The sequence below is a fragment of the Aythya fuligula genome, chromosome 3 (genome assembly GCF_009819795.1).
Source record: "Aythya fuligula isolate bAytFul2 chromosome 3, bAytFul2.pri, whole genome shotgun sequence".
NCBI lineage: Eukaryota > Metazoa > Chordata > Aves > Anseriformes > Anatidae > Aythya > Aythya fuligula.
Window position 1 is genome coordinate 6,509,434 of NC_045561.1, and position 21,261 is coordinate 6,530,694.

At 37.9% G+C, this 21,261-nt stretch overlaps 1 protein-coding gene across 6 annotated transcripts in view; it reads left to right on the forward strand.

Annotated features, from left to right (window-relative positions):
* The window catches only part of KIF16B (kinesin family member 16B), a 137,801-nt gene that overhangs the window by 11,193 nt on the left and 105,347 nt on the right, over positions 1-21,261 (forward strand). For all 6 annotated transcript variants that reach the window (XM_032183981.1, XM_032183985.1, XM_032183983.1 and 3 more), the window contains exons 2-11: positions 2,261-2,330; positions 3,305-3,418; positions 7,975-8,091; positions 11,944-12,041; positions 12,546-12,655; positions 13,297-13,439; positions 14,809-14,977; positions 15,139-15,270; positions 18,071-18,246; positions 21,100-21,165. In XM_032183981.1, coding sequence (XP_032039872.1) covers positions 2,261-2,330; positions 3,305-3,418; positions 7,975-8,091; positions 11,944-12,041; positions 12,546-12,655; positions 13,297-13,439; positions 14,809-14,977; positions 15,139-15,270; positions 18,071-18,246; positions 21,100-21,165 — 1,195 coding nt within the window. The remainder of the gene's footprint in view (positions 1-2,260; positions 2,331-3,304; positions 3,419-7,974; positions 8,092-11,943; positions 12,042-12,545; positions 12,656-13,296; positions 13,440-14,808; positions 14,978-15,138; positions 15,271-18,070; positions 18,247-21,099; positions 21,166-21,261) is intronic.

Sequence of the window (21,261 nt, forward strand, 5' to 3'; positions counted from 1 at the left end):
AACAAAGTGAAGCTTTAGTATTTGATTCGAATGTTTTCTCCTGCCAATGCACCCTGCTTCTTTCAGGTTGGCTCACCGACTCCGATAACAGCACTCCTGCTTCGGGTCATTCTCTCCCTTCCCATATAAAAATGCAAAATTCTTTTTTGTTATTGGCTGGTGCTTAACTAGCCTTTTATTTATTTATTTATTTTTGTGGCTTTGGAATCCTTATTCCTTAATAATATTTAGTATAATAATAAAATAATATAATTTTTTCATATTATTATTCCTCAATAATATTTCCTATCACTCTTATCATAAAAATTAATGATTCCAGGCTTGTCAGAACAGTGGGCGGCTGATGTATGGGTATTAGACATTAAAGATTTTTCTTCAGCTTTTCATTATTAAGTAGCTGTAGGTTTGGTAACGTGGAGAGCCAGCTGGGTGCAGCAAAGAAAGCACAGCCACGTCTTCTTGTTTCCCCTTGTGCACCTCGAGCATGACGGAGCCCAGACAGACAGCAGGAGTTCTGGCACAACCTTCTGCCCACGTAGGAGTTCTTCCAAACTTCCTAGAGGAAGCAGGTTGCTAATTAGTTGAAACATTTTTGTGACACAATAGACCATTTAATTGGGCCAAGTTACTTATTACACCTTCTCCAAGCAATTAGTTACTGACAGGTAGGGCGTGGGGTGGAGGTGGGGTGAGCAGGAGCTGTGCACAGCTGCATTACTGCTCTGTCCAAGCCTTTTTCCTGCTAAAAAGGACCACTGGAAACTTCTCCTTTCCCTGTTTATTACCCATAGCTGTGTTTTAGTATTTGAGTCTCTTAAGTTTAGACCTAGTAGAAGATGATGAGGATGACTTAGAAATGACTGAGAGGCATCTCTAAAAGTATGCCTCTAATGTTTTTCACTGGTAGATCTAAATTCAGTTGTATAATTATTGCTGCAATTATTACAATTATATATTTTATTAGCTTAGAAAATAACTTAATGTGTTGATATTTAAGTAAGCACTTTTATTTGCTTAATCTTTATTCATTAATGTAGATTTTAAAATAGGCTTTGCTTTTCTTCAGAATTTCTACCAGAAAACTGGCTGTGGATAGAGGGTGACTTCACAGTCAGTTGATGAACATTGGAGAATTGGGTGGTCCAGCACACCATGGAGAGGAAAAAGTCATGTTAAAAAGCCCAAACTCAGTTCTCTTGTTAATATGAAGAAGTTTCTCTTTCATTTTTAGGTTGGTGTAAGCGGATAGCTGGCAGTTGCTGAGATGCCATACAGTATGGTAAAGCCTCACATCGCTGCTTTAAAAGCCCTCTGCTGGCTTTTGTACCAGTCAGCAGTACCCACTTGTCAGGTGCCTTAGCAGATGGATTTGGAACAGGCGTGTCTGTTAGCATTTGGGGAACAAGGTTTTTTATGATGTATAGCAGTCTTCCTCTTGTTTCCTTTTTTTTTTTTTTTTTTTTTTTTTTTTTTTTTTTTATGTGCGTGTTTTTAATAATACAGGAGGTTGTCATTCAAAAGCAGCCTGTATTACTTTTATGGCCAGGTGTGATGAAATCCCATCTCTAGCAAGCAGGTTGATACATGTGGGTTTTAGACACCCAGCTAACAACTTTTTGTGCCACTTTTGAAAACATTCAGAAACAAATGCTGAGATACAGACCTGCGTGCATGAAAACGCTGCTGCAGAAATGGACTGCTTTTCTTCCTGGAATCGTGCTGTGGGAGGCAGCAAACCTGCGTAACACACCTTTGGTAGTAGATCCTCTCTCCTACACTGCCACGTATCACATTTCAAAAATAAATTAAGAGTTTAAAATACTGGGCGTTTGTGCTTCTAATATTTAGTCCCTGTTACCTAAACCACATGGGTGAACAGGTTCTAAGATGGTAAGAGCTGGGGTTTATCTTGCAATGTTCTGTTTCAAATTCTTTTAGAGCCACATGATTGACTTCACTGACCTTTGGATCAGACTACTTCAAATTAAGAACAAACCGCTTAGTTGACTTGCGGAGTCAAACTTGTGAAGTAGGTTTCCCCAAGCTGGTTCTCTGCTCCTGAGTGAAAGGATTTGGATTTGAGGCAAGGCCAAGTGCTTCAAATATATCCATAGAAAGAAAATAGGCCTCGGTCACAACAGTCAAATATGGATTCATTTGATTGATTGACTGTGGCAAGTAACTTATTGAACGGAAATATTACTGTGGATGATTGTGATATGCTCTATGTAACATACTCAAATATTCTTTTTACTTTCAGGGAGAAAGACCTCAATGCAAAGTTTATTATTTCAATGGAGAAAAATAAAACGACAATCACCAACTTAAAGGTGAGTAAACACAATTTCAAGAAGGAAATTCTAACCAAATAGCTGCCGAAATATGGACAAATCAGTGATGCTCGTGACACTATAGAGAACAGCCCTTAGTTTTGGAAATAGAGTGTTGAAGTAATCCCTAGGTGAAATGGATTAAACTGTTTCTTTCTGTACCAGGGTTTTCTGTTAACTAAACTGTAGGACGTATCTCATATGTTTATTTTTCTGGTCATTACTGAGCTGGAAGAAAGCCTGTGGTAGAAGAAAAGTACACGCCCAGTAGCTATTAAACCTTCAGTTCATCTGTAGAAGCAGTCTTTGAGAATTTCCATGAAAATGAACTAAACCCAAAGTGCCTATCACTTGCTATAATATTTTGATGGTGTATTTTAACGTTTCTGTTGCCAGAAGGAGAAATCATGCACAGCAAATAGATTTTTGCAAGATAGCTTCCAATGACAAATATACGAAAAGTAATTTCATGTAGTTTGGTTAGATGGACAGATTCAGATAACTGTGAACATTGCTGAAGTATATTGCTAACTGTCAAGTCTTGAGCAAGATGTATGTAAGTAGCAGGTACGTGATGCCATTTTAATTATGGCTTCTCACTGAATGCTGTTCACAGTGCAAAGGTCTCTCTGGATCCTACTAACTACAAGTGTAGGATAATCCCTTAATATAATCTGTTTTTCATACACAGGATTGATTTAACTAAACATAAATACTGTGACAAGCATATAATGCTTGGAGCAGTACGCTAAAATCCAAAGGATTCCTGCTATGCTGTCCTGTAACACGATTATCATTACTTATGAATGTGATAGATCTACGGCTAATTTTTTCACTGTTAGAAAAGCAGGCTAACCTGTCATTACGATTGTTTTAATGTCTGTAGCCTGATGTTAAAATTGCATTTGGATTGGTTATTATAAAATGTTTTTAATTATTTCATCAGCATGTATTGTATCTTTATTTTTTATTAGATACCAGAGGGTGGTACTGGAGACACAGGAAGAGAAAGAACTAAGACGTTTACCTATGATTTTTCCTATTTCTCAGCAGACAGTAAAAGTCCCAGCTTTGTTTGTCAAGAAACGGTAGGTTTTTTTCAATGTTAAAAAAGAATTTTGTTTTCCACCCACCCCCCTTTCCTTTGTGGTGAAAGCATTATTGAAACTTCCTTCCACTGGAAGTGCTTCTCCTCTAATTTAGAAATTCCCTAGATGCCTGGGAGTTTGGTTTTTGTTTTCTTTTTCTTATCTAACATTGTTAAGTGCTGTGTTTTCTAATACAGCAGGCTAAATGCCTTCTTTCTGGTTCTCTTGTCTGATGTGTCTTGTAAGGTCGAGCTAGAAAACCTCTCTGGGCTATTTTGTGGGAGGAGGCACTAAATTTGTTTTTGAAAAGCTTTTTGTAAAAATCACTTTTGAGAAGCAAACATATATCTTTAATTCAATTAGACAGAAACATTCTTCTTAGGTAGTTGAAGTGTTTTTTTGTTGTTGTTTTGTTTTGTGTGGTTTTGTGTTTTTGTCCACAGGACTTGGTACACATTGAAGAACCTTCTTGAAAGCGATTGTTTCTTCTCTTCCCTTGAGTATTCAGCTTAGGAAAGGACAAAATCACCTTTCTTCTTGCACACTCAGAATAGAAAATCTAACTTTGAACAATAAACATAGTTTAGGTGAACAGCTTGGCCCTGCCTGACCTTGAATTTCATGTGAGCATTGAACCTCTTTACTGTTTCACATCCCCAAATACATTTATTGAGCGAAGTTGAAGTATTCCATTATTGGTATCTTCTCTTTTGGTTTTGTGAGACTTAGGAAATGTAAGCTCAATATGTGAGTTTGTCTTTCCCCTTAAAGTAAGGCAAGGCTTTGCTGAATATACTGTAAGCCAGTTGACTACATCCCTTTTTGGTATGTACCTTATCTATTCTGTAATCCCCAAATTCAGGGATATTAGAGTGACTAATCCTAACAAGCCTCAGAATTAAAATTAATAAGAAAAAACAATAAGATTAAGTCAATTTTAAATATTTATAGGAATGGCAAGCTGTGCTGACATTCCTAATGACTAAGCTGTTATATATATTTATATATATATATAAATAGGGAATTTAAACTTGAAATTTCTCTTGAACCATTTGCATAAACAAATAATCATCTTTTTTTTCTGAAAACTTCTTAGCTTCATAAAGTCAATAGTTAGTGCTTAATTTAGACATTAGATCACATACTCTTAAACTTTATTTCTTGATGATGATTGTTTAACATTTTTTGCTGTTTCCTGAAATATCAAGAAGTATATTTTTATTTGGATATTCATGTAGGAATATCCTAATTGCTTTAGCACTGCTGGAAACTCAAGAAGAAGCATATTTGAACACAAGGTTTGGAGTGCTAGTTTCTAGTGAATAGTTGAATAATTTAGGGAAAAACATGCCTATATAGGGATAGTTGCAGCAGCCTTGAGCAAAATATACATACGTATATGTGTTAACGTAAGTATACATTAAAGCTGTGAGCTTTATGGTTCCTAGTAGTAGGATGTTAACGATAAATCCTAAACACAGCCTAGATGTCTGTGCTTAGTATACTGATATTACAGTGTGTGCCTTGATCCCAACATGCCTCCTTGATCCTTACAGGCAGGAATGGTAACTCCTCTTGTTCTGTCAGAAAAAACAATGTTGTCCTGGTATCAAGTGTGGTGTGAATTACAGCGTATGCAGCGCATTGAAAACAAAAGGAGTTCTTGAACAATGGGAATGCAGTTTCTAAACAAAAGCTGCACAAGCTATTGTTTTGGTTGTATTATTCATTTCATATTTAATCGGGAGACTTTGTAGTTAAGCTCTTATCAAGTTGCTGCAGAATTTCCAGTTTACTGCACCAGTGGTGTGGAAGAAGGGCACCCTTCATTCATGTTCATCTTTCTGTGGAACAAAATTGATCTTGATTGTTGGTAGTGTGCTTTGTTCGTGACTGTTAATGTTTTTCCATTTGAATGGCAGAGAAATAACACGTGAAATTCTGTCTAATATTATGTACCCCATTAATATGTCTTGTAGATGTGAAATATGCTTTAGAATTCAGAAATTAGAGTGGGAGTGGCAATTTATCATCAAGCTACTTAGTTTGTATTCATGGAAGAGAAATGATTAGAATATTGACGAGCTTCCTGACCTTCTGTGACAAAACAGTATCTCAGTGGTTTGATCCTGACGAAATCCCATCCTATCAATGTATTTTCCTCTGGCCTGTACGTTAAGTCTGTGTTCAGACAGCTGTGTATAATTGACTATCCTATGTACTGCTTCAAATTGCTTTGCAAGGTATGCACAAATTTTTAAAAGGGGAAGTACATAAAGCTGACCAGATAGATGTGGCTCTGATTTAAAATCGGCTGGAATGATGAGAAAGAAGAAACCACTCTGAAAATGGTTTCCAGAAGCTTAGAAAGGAGGAAAGAGGCTTTTTCTCATGATACAGCAAGAAGGAAGAAAGTGGTGCTAGTTTTCTGGATAAAAATAGTGATATGCATTTTCATAAAGTCTGGTGTTGATGGCCTACAGACATTTTAACAAAAAGGAAACATTTCAGGTTTTGCTGTGAGTGAAGGATGTGTAGGGAGAAGCATTTGGGGAATAATGATCTCACACCTCTGTGACTACAGGAAGACAGTTAATGGTAGCCTGTGCACCCTGGATGACTTGTGGGACTTGTCCCCCTGTACTCGGCTCTGGTGAGGCCGCACCTCGAGTACTGTGTTCAGTTTTGGGCCCCTCGCTACAAGAAGGACATGGAGGTGCTTGAGCGGGTGCAGAGAAGGGCGACGAAGCTGGTGAGGGGCCTGGAGAACAAGTCCTACGAGGAGCGGCTGAGGGAGCTGGGCTTGTTCAGCCTGGAGAAAAGGAGGCTCAGGTGTGACCTTATTGCTCTTTACAGATACCTTAAAGGAGGCTGTAGCGAGGTGGGGGTTGGCCTGTTCTCCCACGTGCCTGGTGACAAGATGAGGGGGAATGGGCTAAAGTTGCGTCAGGGGAGTTTTAGGTTAGATGTTAGGAAGAACTTCTTTACCGAAAGGGTTGTGAGGCATTGGAACAGGCTGCCCAGGGAAGTGGTGGAGTCACCATCCCTGGAAGTCTTCAAAAGGCGTTTAGATGTAGAGCTTAGGGATATGGTTTAGTGGGGACTGTTAGCGTTAGGTCAGAGGTTGGACTCGATGATCTTGAGGTCTCTTCCAACCTAGAAATTCTGTGATTCTGTGGGTAGGCCCAGGCAGTGCTGCAGGACATAAATGCAGGTGGGAATTTCAGGAAAGCTGCAGTCAAAACAGTAGTGCATACAGACGTGGTCCAGATGAAGTAAAAATTTGGACATAGAGAAAAGAGAAAAAGGGAAAATTCAATGTAGCTGGTACTCAGGAGGGAGAACTCTACTGAGTTGCTACTTTTCAAATGACAAGAGAAAGGGAAATTGTGCCTTGCCTGATCCTTGTACTCTTTCTCCTTGACAAGCATAACTGATTACAGCATTGTGTAGTCTCTTTGCTCAAGGGAAGGTCAAGTTAAGTATTCTATAGGCACCCTTGCAACTGAGCATTAATAATTGAAGGAACTACTGGTATTCCTCCATGAGGAGTGGCGTAATTACAGCGTGTGTGCATGTACACTGTTCTTTATTAATAAGGACTTGGACACCTTGGTTGATTTATACTACATATCCTGAGGAGTAGAATTGTGTAGAAGCCATAGAAGCAGCTATGAGATTTTTTGGAAACCATTTATCGATTAGGACCCATAGTCATGTTTTCATTGAGGGGGAAGTTGCACCAAGTGTTACTTGGGCTAGTGGGGGCACAGATGGAAACAAGGAGTACTGATAATGAAAGGCCAGGTTTCCAGGGGCGGTGGGACGAACTGGAGGCAGTACTGCAGAGGAAGGTGATGAAGGCATCTAATGAGAGCTGAACTTACTGGGTGAGAACAGACCAACCCATATTATGTGATGGGGAGGATGGAGTGTTACCGGTTTCAGACGTAAATGTTAAGGGTAAAAGAGAAAAAGGATTACTTACCATTATAAAAAACATGCTTCCTTATTTGCCAGTCTAAATTACAACAATAATCAAAAGCCAGTTAGAAAATTAACAGGCTATTTTCTTCTTGCACTTGGTTAAAGTATGCAAAAAAGAATCCCATCCCAAAGTACCGACAGGATCATCAAAATGTTTCCTTTTGAGACCAGGGCAGATATTTATAGGACATGCAGAATTGGCAAAGATGCTAAAAGTAGATATTAACAGTAAGGAAAACTGAATGAAGCATCTGAGATGAGCTTAAAAAAATGGAGCTATAGAAAGGAGGAGTGTTTTTTTTTTTTATTACTTCTGCATGTCAAGGTGGTGTCTGACAGAAAAACAAGTAGGAAATACAGTGTTGTGCTGCTGTAAACGAAATACAATAAAATTTAGCAATTTTATTAGAAGCACTTATTTTCAGTCATAGTAAATATTGCTGGTTGATGGCCATAGTTTATAACGTGGTACTTCAATATTATTGTTTAATATTTATTATGCTGGGCTGATGACAACTTTTTTTCCCCCCAAACTTCCATTGTCTTCAAAAAACTTTCTTTGTTTGTAGGTTTTCAAAAATCTTGGTACAGATGTACTTAAATCTGCTTTTGAAGGTTATAATGCTTGTGTTTTTGCATATGGACAGACAGGATCTGGGAAGTCCTACACCATGATGGGAAATGTGGTATGTATATTTTGCAAATGTGCATTTCTATTCCGTAGCAATGCATTTAAATTGTGCTATTGCGGGTGCATGCCTTTATGTTATTATTATCACCAATCCGCTCTGAATACTACTGGTTCCCCTTGTATCATAACTTCTAGTAGTAGTCAGAGGTTTTAGAAGCTCTCTTTCTTCTACATGTTGATATTTGCAGCTGGAAGATGTATCTTTAAGGGATACTTTGTTATATTGGACAAATAACAATCATTTCCATTGTGTAACAGAACCAAACATTTCAAATGCTACTGTTGATTTTCAGTGTCCAAAAACAGATACTGATTTTGGGTAAGTGAATGGTCAGCCTTCTGAAGAGATCTGGTTTTTAGACCTCTTTTGAAGGGCTGGAAGATTGAAATGGGTCCTTGACCCTCGTTTCGAAAAGGGTATCAGGTAGGGAGTAGAAATGAGATGAGTTTGAGTTGATACGCTGATTTTTGATTTTAAGGATTTCGTCCTGCTTAGCACTGCGGTAAAGACCCTGGAAAAGGCAAGGTGTGATAGGAGGGATATTGGGCAGTTTTTGAGTAAAGAACAAGAGTAGTGTCTTGCAGCTTCCTCCATGATTGCCCAAGGATGCAAGGAACTAATAAAACTGTTGGGAGTGGAGCAATTTAAAGGGCCAACTGATGAAGCCTGTTTGCAAGGCAGCTTCTGCGGGTTTAGTTCTCCTGTAATCCTTGGTAAAAACACAACAGGTCTGTTCCCAGCAGAACTGAAAAGGGGAATATTGCCTCTTGTCCTTCGTTAGATCACTCTTTGGAAATGCAGTGAGAGTGGCCACTTTGCACCTCCTTGAGTTTAGGATAGTAAATTACCTGTAAGTGTTTCTCTTTCAGTTGTCAGAGCATAAGTAGCTTTATATTCAGCTTCAGTATGGTGAACAGAACAGACTTTTGTAACCAGAAAAGATCTTATGACCTAGATGTGGATTTCTGTTTCAGAATTTTTTGTAAGTGACATTTTTATGGGACTGCCTGACTATATGTAATGACCGTAATCATCAAGACATTTTGCAAATGAATAGGTGCTGAAGTTTGTTTGACATTATTCAATAATAAAGGTCTAATCTTCTTGCCATGATACATAAATACTTTAATCTGGTTTTGTACAGTGTGTGTATAAAATACACTCAGCTGCCAAGTTAAATGCTTTAAAATTGATGGCCCTGTCAGAGACACTACAGTGCTGTAAGAAAACTTGAATTGGAAATAAATTTTCTTTTCCCTACTTCTCCTTAACAAGTATGAATTCTATTCTCCTATTGCTTTAAGTATCTGCTGCTGTTGGCTCTGGAAGGCTGCTTCTGCAATACTGTGTGCAGCAACCGTTTCGAGAAATATGTGGACCAGAAGAAGTCTTGAGCAGAGATACTGAAATGGTCACAGGTTTATAAAACATGAGCTATCAGGAGAGTCTGACTTGCATACGCTGAAAAAGGAAGGCTGTGGAGGAACAAAAGTCATCTAAGATCTGAAAGGCTGCTGCAGAATAGAAGGGAGTGTTTTTTTTTCCCTGTGTCTAAGGTAGATGGGAAAGCAGCAATATGCTTAAATTGCCATGAAGAAGTTCCTGGTTAGATAACGCAGAAGGAAAGCAGGCTTTTAATGAGAAAATTCAGCTCTGGAGTGAACAACTTACTTTGGTTCTACAGGCTTCCATGCCTGGAAACTCTGTAACCCAGAAAAAACCCTGTCAGGGATGCTGCAGATGTACTTAATCCTGCTGTGGAGCTGTAGGGGGTGAAAAGGGAGAAAATGTTTAAATTTGTTTCCTAAAAAAAGAATATACATTCTGTAAGATGTGCACTTTACCAACAAGGTATTCTGGGAATTACATGTTCTTCCTTTCTTGCCACTGTATCGCTGTGGTTGAAGTTACTCAGAGCTAATATTTCCTATTTTAAGACTTTGCAGTTGCTAAATTATGTCAGACACTAATGGCTTGCCTAAAACTTCATGATGGATCTTTCATGTTTTTTTCCTTAAGCTTTAATTAAAACTATTCAGGGGTTTCCAAGCATGAGATGAAAGAAATGTCTTTTTTTTCTTCCTATGTTCAAAAAGGAAAAAAAGAAAAATGTGTGGGGAAATGCCAATGTTGCACCCAGAAATTTTAGCTGGAATAGAGGTTGATTACAAAGGCAACTCTCAAAAATAAGCCTTATTAACGTGTAAATTTATTTTTTAAACAAGGTGCAGTCAGGTGAAGGGCTAGGTGTGATTGAAGGAGGGAATAGAAAAATTATTTTGAAGAATAACGGCTGATTTGGGTAGGGCAGTGCAGCCGTCGTTAAGATCTTGGAGGAAAAGGGAAAATGGGGGGGAAAGCGAGTAGTGATTTAAAAAGCAAACAAACAAAAAAAAACACCACCACAACAAAAAACTGGATGAAGAACCAAGAACCAGTTAGGAATACCATCTGAGCAAAGGAAATAAGATGAGGAGCTCAGCTGTGGCGCTGAAGAAGGTGCTGAGGAAGGATGGGGCCAGTGCAGGAGCAGGCTGGAGTGAACTTGGGCAAACAGGGTGAGATTTTATTTCCAAGTAGAAGAGAAACCTTTGCTATGCAGCAGTTGTCTTGCACTGGTGCAGGTGAGTCCACGGGTTTTGTGTTTTCCTGCAGCCAGATATCTCTAGAATCCCATCAGGCAACTTTTTTAGGGTGCCTGAAGTGCCTGTGCTATATTCACATGGGATGTTAGTTCTAGCTTGTCCTACTTTGCCTCCTGCCTGATTACAAGGCCACTGACTCTAAGGAAGAACGGTTCTCGTCTCGGCGGTGCATAGAATTAGAATTAGTCCATCGCATCAAATCTCTTCTGCTTTTTTGGACTGGAGGCAAATTGTAGCTGACAGACTGTTTTGTAAGCTACTTCTGGTCGTGTGTCCCTGAGCCCAGAGCTCATCTGTATGTCTGTGCCCTCTCCCTTTGTCCCTGGGAGCCAAGTTCACTCATTTCAGCTCTGGCGGGGCGTCAGCTGCTGTCTTTCTGAAGTGCTGAGGAGGAGGTGGGCTCAGGTAGGTGGTTATCTACCCGCTGGGACCCAGCCCTGCATGGGGACATGGGAGCTGGGAGCAAGCAGCCACTTGGCAGCTGAAACCAGAGCTACATGGAGTTCTCCTTCACCCCTCTGGCCCTGCCAGTAAAGCATGGCCTGTAGGGATCTGTGTGAAAGGATGAGTTTCTTCAGTTTGCTGTTTTTAAACTGAGCAGGTTGTGCATAAAAAGTCTTTAATTGCGGAGTTGAGCATCCAGAAGGTCAACACTAAATGTAATTTGTCTACATTGGGAGAGGTAGTGAATATAGTTCTAATACTAATTTATCCAGAGGTATCTTTTGAGACAGTGGATGGACTGCGAGCTGGGGGTTGGAGATTTGACAGAGGGTGGCACGTGGAGAAATGTATATAGCTCGTCCCATTCACTGCACATGTTGCTGGGTCCATAGTGAAGTGGAATAGATGGAGGGGTTAGAAAAGATAGTCTTGAGATAAGGCAGTTCGTAGGTTGTGTACACTCAGTTTTTGCCTTAAGCAGCCGGGGTGATTTGAACTAAGACATAAGGGTGGCGTATAGCCCGATAGCGAGGCATCGGGGCTAGTACATACATCACCACGCATGCAAAGATTAAAGTAGCATGGTGAATGCAGTTGAATAAATGACAAGACAGTATTTGCCAAAAAGGTTTTGTGTCCCCCTCCCGCCACTGTTTCTGGATGTTGAAGCTCTCAGCTAGTGACTTGGGATTTTATTTTTCAAAATATATTGCGCAGGCATGTATAGCCTCGAGAATAAGAATTGTTGTTGTTGCAGGGTGATGCTGGCTTAATACCTCGGATTTGTGAAGGATTATTCAGCAAAATAAGTGAAAAAACAAAGCGGAATGAGGCATCCTTTCGAACAGAAGTCAGGTACTTCTTGGCACATTAATAGTTTGCTGTTTTCATCAAACTTGTCTCATTTAGAACCACCGTGTTTCGCTTATCTCTGAGAAAAGTATGCTTCTCTGATAACTTTCCATGCTTGGCCTCAGTCCTATAATTGATTTTTGTTGGCAGTCATAGTCAAAAAGCGCAAAACCTCAATCTACAACTGTATATTTTGCTTTATTTACATGGTAGTGAAAATGCCTTTGCTATTAGAGGGCATATTTCTTATTTTATCCTTTTATTTAAGGCTGTCATTAGTTGCTCTTCATCTTGCTAATGTGCTTTTCCTTTCTATTTCTTGTTCTTGTTTTTTTTTTCTCCCTCATGATACAAGTACACCATAGTCATTACTATGTTAAGTGACTTTGAATCTTATCTTTGGATTTGCTTTGCCAGGCATCTCATCTTGCTTTCAAACAACCTTAACATGGCTTTCCTTGAAAGAATCTTGAATAAGCCAGTGGTTTTCTGACCTTTTTCTTTCAGTTATTTGGAAATTTATAATGAACGGGTGAGAGATCTTCTCAGACGGAAGTCATCAAAAACAAATAATTTACGAATACGAGAACATCCAAAAGAAGGGCCGTATGTTGAGGGTAAAAACCCTTTCAGTGTTTTGCACTGAATATTTTATTACCTTTAAAATATATAAAGTGTTAGATCTAATTGCATAAGACTTTTTTTCTTCTACAATATAGATGACGATGGGTACAGAACTTTGCTTTGATATAAAACCAATCAAGGAGAATAGCCTTTCATTTTCTATCCCCACCTGCTTTCCAAATCCTAAGATTATTACACCTGTACAGTTTTTATCTGTAAAATATAACATTTTAAATAATGCTAATAAATGCAATTAGTTTTAAGAATTTGTGGAACGTAATTTACAAAGCTAATGTTTGAGATGGAAAGAACTAAACTAATTGTCTTAATCCATCTCCTGCCAGGGAAAGGTTCCTGTCTCTTGAGAGATTATGCTTATGCGCTAAATTCTTCAGTAAGATTGCATAATTTTTTCTTAACTTGCTGTAACTGTGTAAATTCTCCATTGTTCACATGAGGCCCTGTTCTTTTCCTTAAGAGTGGTAAAAACAAGCGTAACAATAAACACTGTAATTGCATCAATGCTTTATAATAGTGATAGTAATCCTGCCATACCTAGATTCCTACCTGAATCCTCTTGTAAAGAAAGTCAAGTGCATGCATGAGCATACTGTAACACCCTACTCTTCTTCAGATTTGTCTAAACACTTAGTGCAAAATTATGCTGATGTAGAGGAACTGATGGACGCAGGAAATATGAACAGAACTACAGCAGCAACTGGGATGAATGATGTCAGTAGCAGGTCTCATGCCATTTTCACAATCAACTTCACTCAGGTAAAACAACCGTACTTTAATGTACTTGAATTCAGTAACTCATCTGATAGTTAAAAAATACACTTTTCAAATCAGCAACTATGGATAGACGATGGCTGTAGGTTGTCTTCTCACAGAGAAAGTTAAAAGTGTGAAAACAGAGTTTTGAGAACTGGAAGTATCTTTATCAGTGATCATACACAAAATTTACAGTGCAATATGATTACCTGGTCATTTAATAGATCTTGAGGCAATTTGGCTAGGAAATTCAGGCTAAATAACACCGAACAGTTAAGGCACATTTCATGACACTGCTGTGACAGGAGATACGGCTGAGGAGAACATTCTGGGTGACTTCAGCATGAGATGGGCATGAGCTACTTTTTATGCTGTGATGTTATCCAAGGTTTAAAAATAAATAAATAAATAAAAATCTGTCTCTATGACCAAAATCAGAGAGTAGAATTGTTTTCTGAGCGTTTTTTGGCTGACTCTTCCTCTGCTACTATTGGAAACCTATTTACATACCTTGATTTACTGATGGAACGATGGAGAGACCGATTGCATATTTTCAGAGCATAGTGATATTTTTGTTTATATTTGATGTTTATATACTCTTTTTCTAATGATACCTGTTCTTTGTCATTGTTTTGGGGAGGGGTTGGGGAGCTTTATAGACAATCCGTGGGTAACTTGCTGGGAGAAGGCAGCACAGAGATGGTTTGCTGCCCTGATGGAACTTTGCATGTCTCCACCCCAAAGCAAACACATGCGAAGTGGCATGCACTAACTGTTGACTAGTGGCGAATTGCTCGTCGCAAAGCTTATAGAAGAGGGTGAGAGGCAGACAGCAAGGCTTAAAGATTTTTGCTTTACTGTTGCGTTGTAAAAGAAGTCTGAATCAATCTATACAAATTAAGATAAAAATTGGTTGGAAGCCTCAGTTAAAAATCATAGTGTAAAAATGCAATTGCTACTTGCTTGAACTTGGAGGTGGGGGGGGGCAACGTGAGTGTAGGTGTATCCGTGTGTGGAATGTGCAACTTTAAATGTTAGTTGAAAGCCGGATAATATGAATGGAGCTCAAATGTTTACGGTGCACCAGGTAAATACAAATTCACAGTTGTCATTGCATGTGCTTAAATGGCTTGAAAGTTGCAAATATTACACTTTCAAGAAATAGCTACTCATGTGGGAGTTACGCAGCGATTCATGATCAAATGCCTTTCTGTGGCACCTCTAATACACCTGTCTTCTGATGCTGTGCTAATGTAAACAAGATAAATCATGACATGAAAAAGGCAATTAAATTGGTTTCAGTAAGATTTCAGAATCTGGTAGCTTAATGCTTTAATGCTTTTTTTTTTTTTTTTTTTTTTTTTTTTTTTAGGCTAAATTTGATTCTGAAATGCCTTGTGAGACTGTCAGCAAGATTCATTTGGTAGATCTTGCTGGAAGTGAGAGAGCAGATGCCACTGGTGCCACAGGAGTTAGATTAAAGGAAGGAGGGAATATTAACAAATCTCTAGTTACTCTGGGAAATGTCATTTCTGCCTTAGGTAAGTCGCTGGTCTTTATGCTTGGCTGTTTGTTGTTTTTTTTTTTAATTGTTAAGTACTGTTCTGCTAAATTACAGTTTTTATTTACACAAATAGTGGCTTAGCACATAGCAGTTATGTATTTTCATAAATGGTATTTTTTTCCTACCCCCACCTCACAGCTGATTTATCTCAGGATGCAACAAATCCTCTTTCAAAGAAGAAGCAAGTATTTGTGCCTTACAGAGACTCCGTGTTGACTTGGCTGTTAAAAGATAGCCTCGGAGGAAACTCTAAAACTATAATGATTGCCAGTAAGTGTTTTTAAATTACTTTTTTTGCATCCTGAACAGTTCATGCTTAATAGGATTAGCTGTAAATATTTAGATTCCAGATGCTTCATTAAGGCAGAGTGTTATTTACATGTTTTCATTTCTTTGTCTCTTTCTTTCTTCCTGAGTTTTCTAGTAACACTCTGCTTTTACCTATGCTCTGCAGAACATCTCTTGCAGCAGTAAAACTGTAGGTGGTCTCGTTGTGTATAAGGGGACCATCTAGTTTGTTCAGTAATGTTGTGAGCAATAGCGGGGATGTGTGTCACCATTCCCATACCCACATCATCTGTGTGCATACATCACTGGCTACTTGGTCACAAATGTAAGAGGGCATCCAGGTTGTGTATGTACTGTCATTAGGTATAAATAAAGGTCATCCAAGTGTATGTGCATAATGGTTTGCATCTGCTCTGACATCAGACTCATTGCCATATTCATCTTTAACACATGCACAGTGTAACGATAATCTAATCTGACTAGTTAAGCTTCAAGTAATAGCTCTTGTGGCTTATTTACATTCCAGACAGCTCTGTTACTTGTGATAAATACTCAAACTGGGATCTAGATCAAGTCTTGTACCAAGACTTGTACGTAAGCCTGTCCTCCATCCTCCCCAGGCTGCAAACTTTCATTCCCATTTAAAAAAAAAAAAAAAAAAAAAAAAAAGATTTATGCGTCTAGACAATATTGATGTGTGAATTCGTTTGCTTTTTCAAAGCTGTGTTGTTTTTGTAGTGCTAGTTGCAGAACAACCTGGTCTCTTTTGACATTCAGTGGATTAGAATGTCATTTTTGTTTAACCCAATTTTTGAGGCATACAGCATTTTAACTTTTTGTTTAAATTTAATTATTCATGATCAGTCATGTTACAAACTTTTTTTACAGCTTTCTTTTTACCCATTGGAAGTTCTTTAAGGATCACTTGTTTTAGAAATACACATATGCCATAATTGCAGTTTTTGAAATGAATTGGAATGGGAGTGCCAGTTCCAAAAAAAACAAGTGAGAGTATTTAAGGAGAGGGATGGATTTGGGATGTCAAAGGTATAAGGTGTGAAGAGACGAGCAGCTCTGAAATTTTTCTTCCTCCCCTGTTCAAATGAGATGCAGTTTAACTGATAGAGTCATCTTTTGGGAATGGTGAGGGAGCAAAGGTGAGATAGTAAAATGCAATGGATCAAATTCTGGTTCTTCACATGCTTTGCTATAGGCAAATTCTCTTCTTAGCTCTTCTTTTGTTGCATGATTTTGGGGATGTTTTTGGAATCCATGCTGCTTTCTTTCCTGAGACTGCTCGTAGTATGAAAAGAGGATCTCGGACCAGATGCTGCTTTGTTCTTCTGGCTGTTCAAGTACCACTGTACTGACATGCTTCTTGATGTTTTCTTTCAGTTACACGCTTGACTAACTTGATGTTTTCTGTTGTAGGGATGGGGAAGAAGTTTCAGAAACACAGGGAGCTTTCAGTGCCTTTACTAATGATTACAGTGCACAGCTGTTTTTTCAGCTACTTCCCCATCTATTAACGATGCATCTGCTAGGCAGAGCCCTGATGGTTGATCTCGTCTCCAGCAGTAACTCCACTGATAATGTGGCTGAATCGCCTAACAGAGCCTGACAAGCTGTCCAGATATGTTTGGTGTGCCTTTTCTGTAACTAAACACAAAAATGCAGGAAGATGATCTCAAACTCTAGGAAGGGATCTTATAAAAACATGTTCAATTCTGATTTGTCATGTTTCTATAAGATATTGTAACATTCTTTCAAAAGGAAAGCAGTTGAGTACTGGAAAGGAGACAGTAAATAAAGTAGTAAAGTGAGTAGTTTGAGCTAAGGGAAGTATATTCTGTTGCTATAGCATCTCCCCCTAATTCAGGCAGTATCTACCACAGAGTATTTATTACTGTTGGTAGAATGAGGAAGGACAGAATATTGGTTGCTTAAGTATTTTTGAGGCGTTTTCATTGCCCGATTCTTCAGGTTTCTAGTTCAGTTGAATCACTAAGACGTCTGATCTCTCATTGCTGAATGGTGTTTCCTTTTGTTTTTTTTTTCCCCTCATCTACTGGGATGCAGTAAATTATCTTTTTTTAAAAAAATTTGAACATCTTATATATTAGGAAAATTAATTGAAGGACAGCATTAGCACTTTCATTAAAAATCCATCATGTTTCCTGGTTAAGCTATCTGCAAAAATGGTTTTCCTTGATGCCTCAGCTAAGTGATAGTTCCACATGCTGCCAGGCACCTGCAGCTCAGCAGGGCAGGTAGACTTGTAAATGGGTGATAGCTCTTCTCGTTTTTGTTTTCATGTATGCTTTTTGCATAAATGCTGTTTAATTTCTGTTCAAAACTTGCAGCAAAAGTACAGTGTTAACTCGAAATGACTTTTCCATTACGTGATTACATTGATCCTCTACAAAATACTTGCTGGTTTTCCCACTGTTGATGTAGAAATTCATGAGAGCACCTATGAAGTATTCATACAGGACGTTTACACTTAACAGAGAGTTGTAAATATTAAATAGATTCACAACAAGATCGCTTTATAAATCTTGATCGCTGGACCTAATTATTCTAATACAGTGTTCACTTAAGCTAAGTTGTATTGATGTGAAAGTAGTGGAGCAAGGTGAAGAGCTGGAGCAAATTGTAGCTGTAGTGGTTATGTATTTCTGTCTCTTCCATGTTAACTTCATCCGACTTTTAAACTATGAGCTAACTTTACTAAATGAAACATATGGTGATGGATAAACTGTTTCTGATTTCATCTCCTTAGCTATTTCACCTGCTGATGTCAATTATGGAGAAACTTTAAGTACACTTCGCTATGCAAATAGAGCCAAAAACATCATCAACAAGCCTACTATTAATGAGGATCCTAACGTCAAACTGATCCGTGAGCTGAGAGCTGAAATAGCCCGATTAAAAGCCTTGCTTGCTCAAGGGAATCAGGTTAGCTTTACTTAAAATTTATGTGTAATTTTCCTTGAGTTATAACATCTATTTCTAGAATGTAATGAGATAATTATCTTTCATTATATTGATTTGAGTAAACAAGCTCTATGAGGCTATGAATGAATATTATTTTCCTGATTGAATCAGTTTCCATATGGCCAGTAGATTTCCTCTTTTAACATAAGGGGGAAAAATTGTCAGCCTAATGCTTCTAGTTTTCTCTTAATATAATCAGACCTTGATTGCAGTGTGCTGTGAAACAGGTACACACCACAGCCAAAGGAGACTGAGCATAAACATTTGCCATGACTAGTCTGATGGACTGAAGCTGTACTTTAGTATCTTAAAAGTAGCAGAAGGTATTAAGTACCTTAAATACCTAAAATGTCTATAATTCTGCATTTTATATTTACAAGAATTTGAATGGCATTTGTGTTTGAATGCACGGTACATTAGAAAGCATGTCACGTGCTAAACATGTGAAAGTATTTTCAGTGACGGTCTAAGAAAAGATTTATACTTATTACTTGAACAGACTGGAAACTCTCATAGTTAGATTTGTCTTAGATAAGGGAAGATAAAGAACTGCTGAGGGACTCTGTCTTCTTAGACTGCTAATTCTTTTCTTCCAGTAAATACCAGCTTCCACTTGTGTGTATGTAATACAGAGCAGAGCAAACAGGATTGATATACTAGTAAATCCAAAAAGATAAAAGCACAGATCTCAGATATTTTTCTCACTTTTCTGATCTTGATTAGTAAAACTTGCAACGTTTATTTGATACCAACTGCTTGCTTAACCTTACTGTTTTTGAAGTAACACGTGGTGATTATGATAGAGGTTATCATGAACAGAAATAATGTACCCATTACTGACTGGGAGTTCATATGGCCAAGAAATGCCAGTGGTTAAAAGCTATATTGTTTTGGGGTTATTTTTATTGTGAGGAGGGATTCTGAACTTGATTGCCTGAACAACCATTGTTTTGTTTTAAAGCATGCTAATTTGGTTTACGCTTGCAGTGTTGAGTCACTGAGCTATTTCGTTTGTAGGGTCAGAAAATGCACTGTTGTTGCTGTTTTCCCCACGTGCTAGGCAAGCTGACAAAAATAAAGAAATAGTGCTGAAATAAATGTAAATCTTCCCTAAATCTTAAAGGACAGTGATAGATTCAAACTTATGAATAAACTCAAGAAAACTGAGGCATTAGGATTTATCAGATTTGAAAGCTTTCCTTACATCAGTACAGGTTATTGTCATAACCATCCTGACCAGTATAAAGGCTCTGCATACTGGAGTATATCTGCTGTACTTATGGGGCTGTTCAGAATGAAGCACGGTTTCTCAGAAATGTCTCACTCTCTATATATACAGAGTGTTGGTTTGCTTCAACAAAGACCTTTTGTTGTGTCTCCTCTTTCCCTACCTGTATTGACCAGCAGAGTTTCCATTTTGCATAGTTTTGCTATTTCTTGTTCTTCTATCAGTAATGGCCACTATAAACATGTGCTGCACAAGCCCAGTTAAGCTTAATTTCTGCTGTTTTCAGGGTGATGAAACCAAACTAACAATAAGGAACATGCAATCGCTCAGGCCAGTCGTATCTTCTAAATAATGCCACTTGAGATGGCTAGATTTAATACGTGAGCAAATATGATATGGGAAGACGTGAAAGAATACTTTAGATTTATCTCTAGAACTTCCGAATTTTATTTTAGATAGGCTGTGCAATGTGAAATGTCAGTTTAGCACATACTTGTTTCATGGAAGATTAATACTTCAGGAAGATTTCATTTTATAAAAGATTCCCTGAAAAGGGGATGGGACCACAGTATGAAACAGTAATAGGTATTGTAGATGATTGAAGCTGAGAGCTTTGTTTTGTTACAGACAATTAGAAAGCTCTTCATCAGTTTGAATTACTGTTCTACTTTTGTATTTCTTTTGTATTCTTTAGGAGGGGAAAATGATTTTTTCTTCCCTGGATTGTCTGATCACTTTTATTTTCGAAATAAGTTGTGTTAGAGTTGAAGTAGATATAACATAGACCTCTTTGAAGATCTAATGCTTTGACCTAGTTCCAAGCTGTAACACAGAGGATATCACAAAGTAAATCTAGTTCAGTTGTAGGATATGATAGATGGTTGTGTTGGGCACAGCAGAGAACTTGCTTAAGTTAATTGAATTTGTGATGCTTGGTAAAAAGCAAAGTGGTGTTATGTATGCACAACAGAATATAAAAACCTGTATAATTTCTTCTGTAATCTTCCTTTATATTCCCAGAGTACTGTATTGCAAATGCTTCTGTAGATCACTGAAGATACTGGTACCCAAATACAGTGCTGGATTCAGTGTGGGAGGTCATATAACAATGAGTATTGCTTGTGCGTGTTGTATAGTAATTTTCCTTTTCTAAGGCCAGTTATCTTTATATATTTTTTTAATAAAAGATAAGCAGTAAGATATTTTTTATAGCAAAGTCATCAAATGTTGATACATCATAAATTTTCATGTTTAACAGGAATATAGCTTTAAACGTCAGGAATTACCTGTTATAAACTTGTGTCTGGTTTCTGTGTGCATGTGTGTGACAATATGTATACATAGTGAACGAAAACAGTACACCTGAACAGGTGATTCGTATTCAGAATATCTGCTTTGACAACACTTTGATTACTCTGTTTATAGTATTTTAAGGTAAAATGGTATACATTGGAGTTCAAAATAATTCATCTTAAATAATGAAAGAAGTTGATCAAATGCATTTCTTTCATTTGATTCTGCCAGAAAATTCTCACCATTTTTTGTTGTTTTTCTAACTTGATACTGTGTGTTTTTTATGATTTTAGATCGCTCTCTTAGATTCTCCGACAGCTTTAAGTATGGAGGAAAAGCTTCAGCAGAATGAAGCAAGGGTGAGTTATTTCATAAATCAGTTTGAAAAAACAAAAAAGTATTCTTGATGCAAATTATAGTCATTTTCATTTTTTTTAATAACGTGACTTAATTTT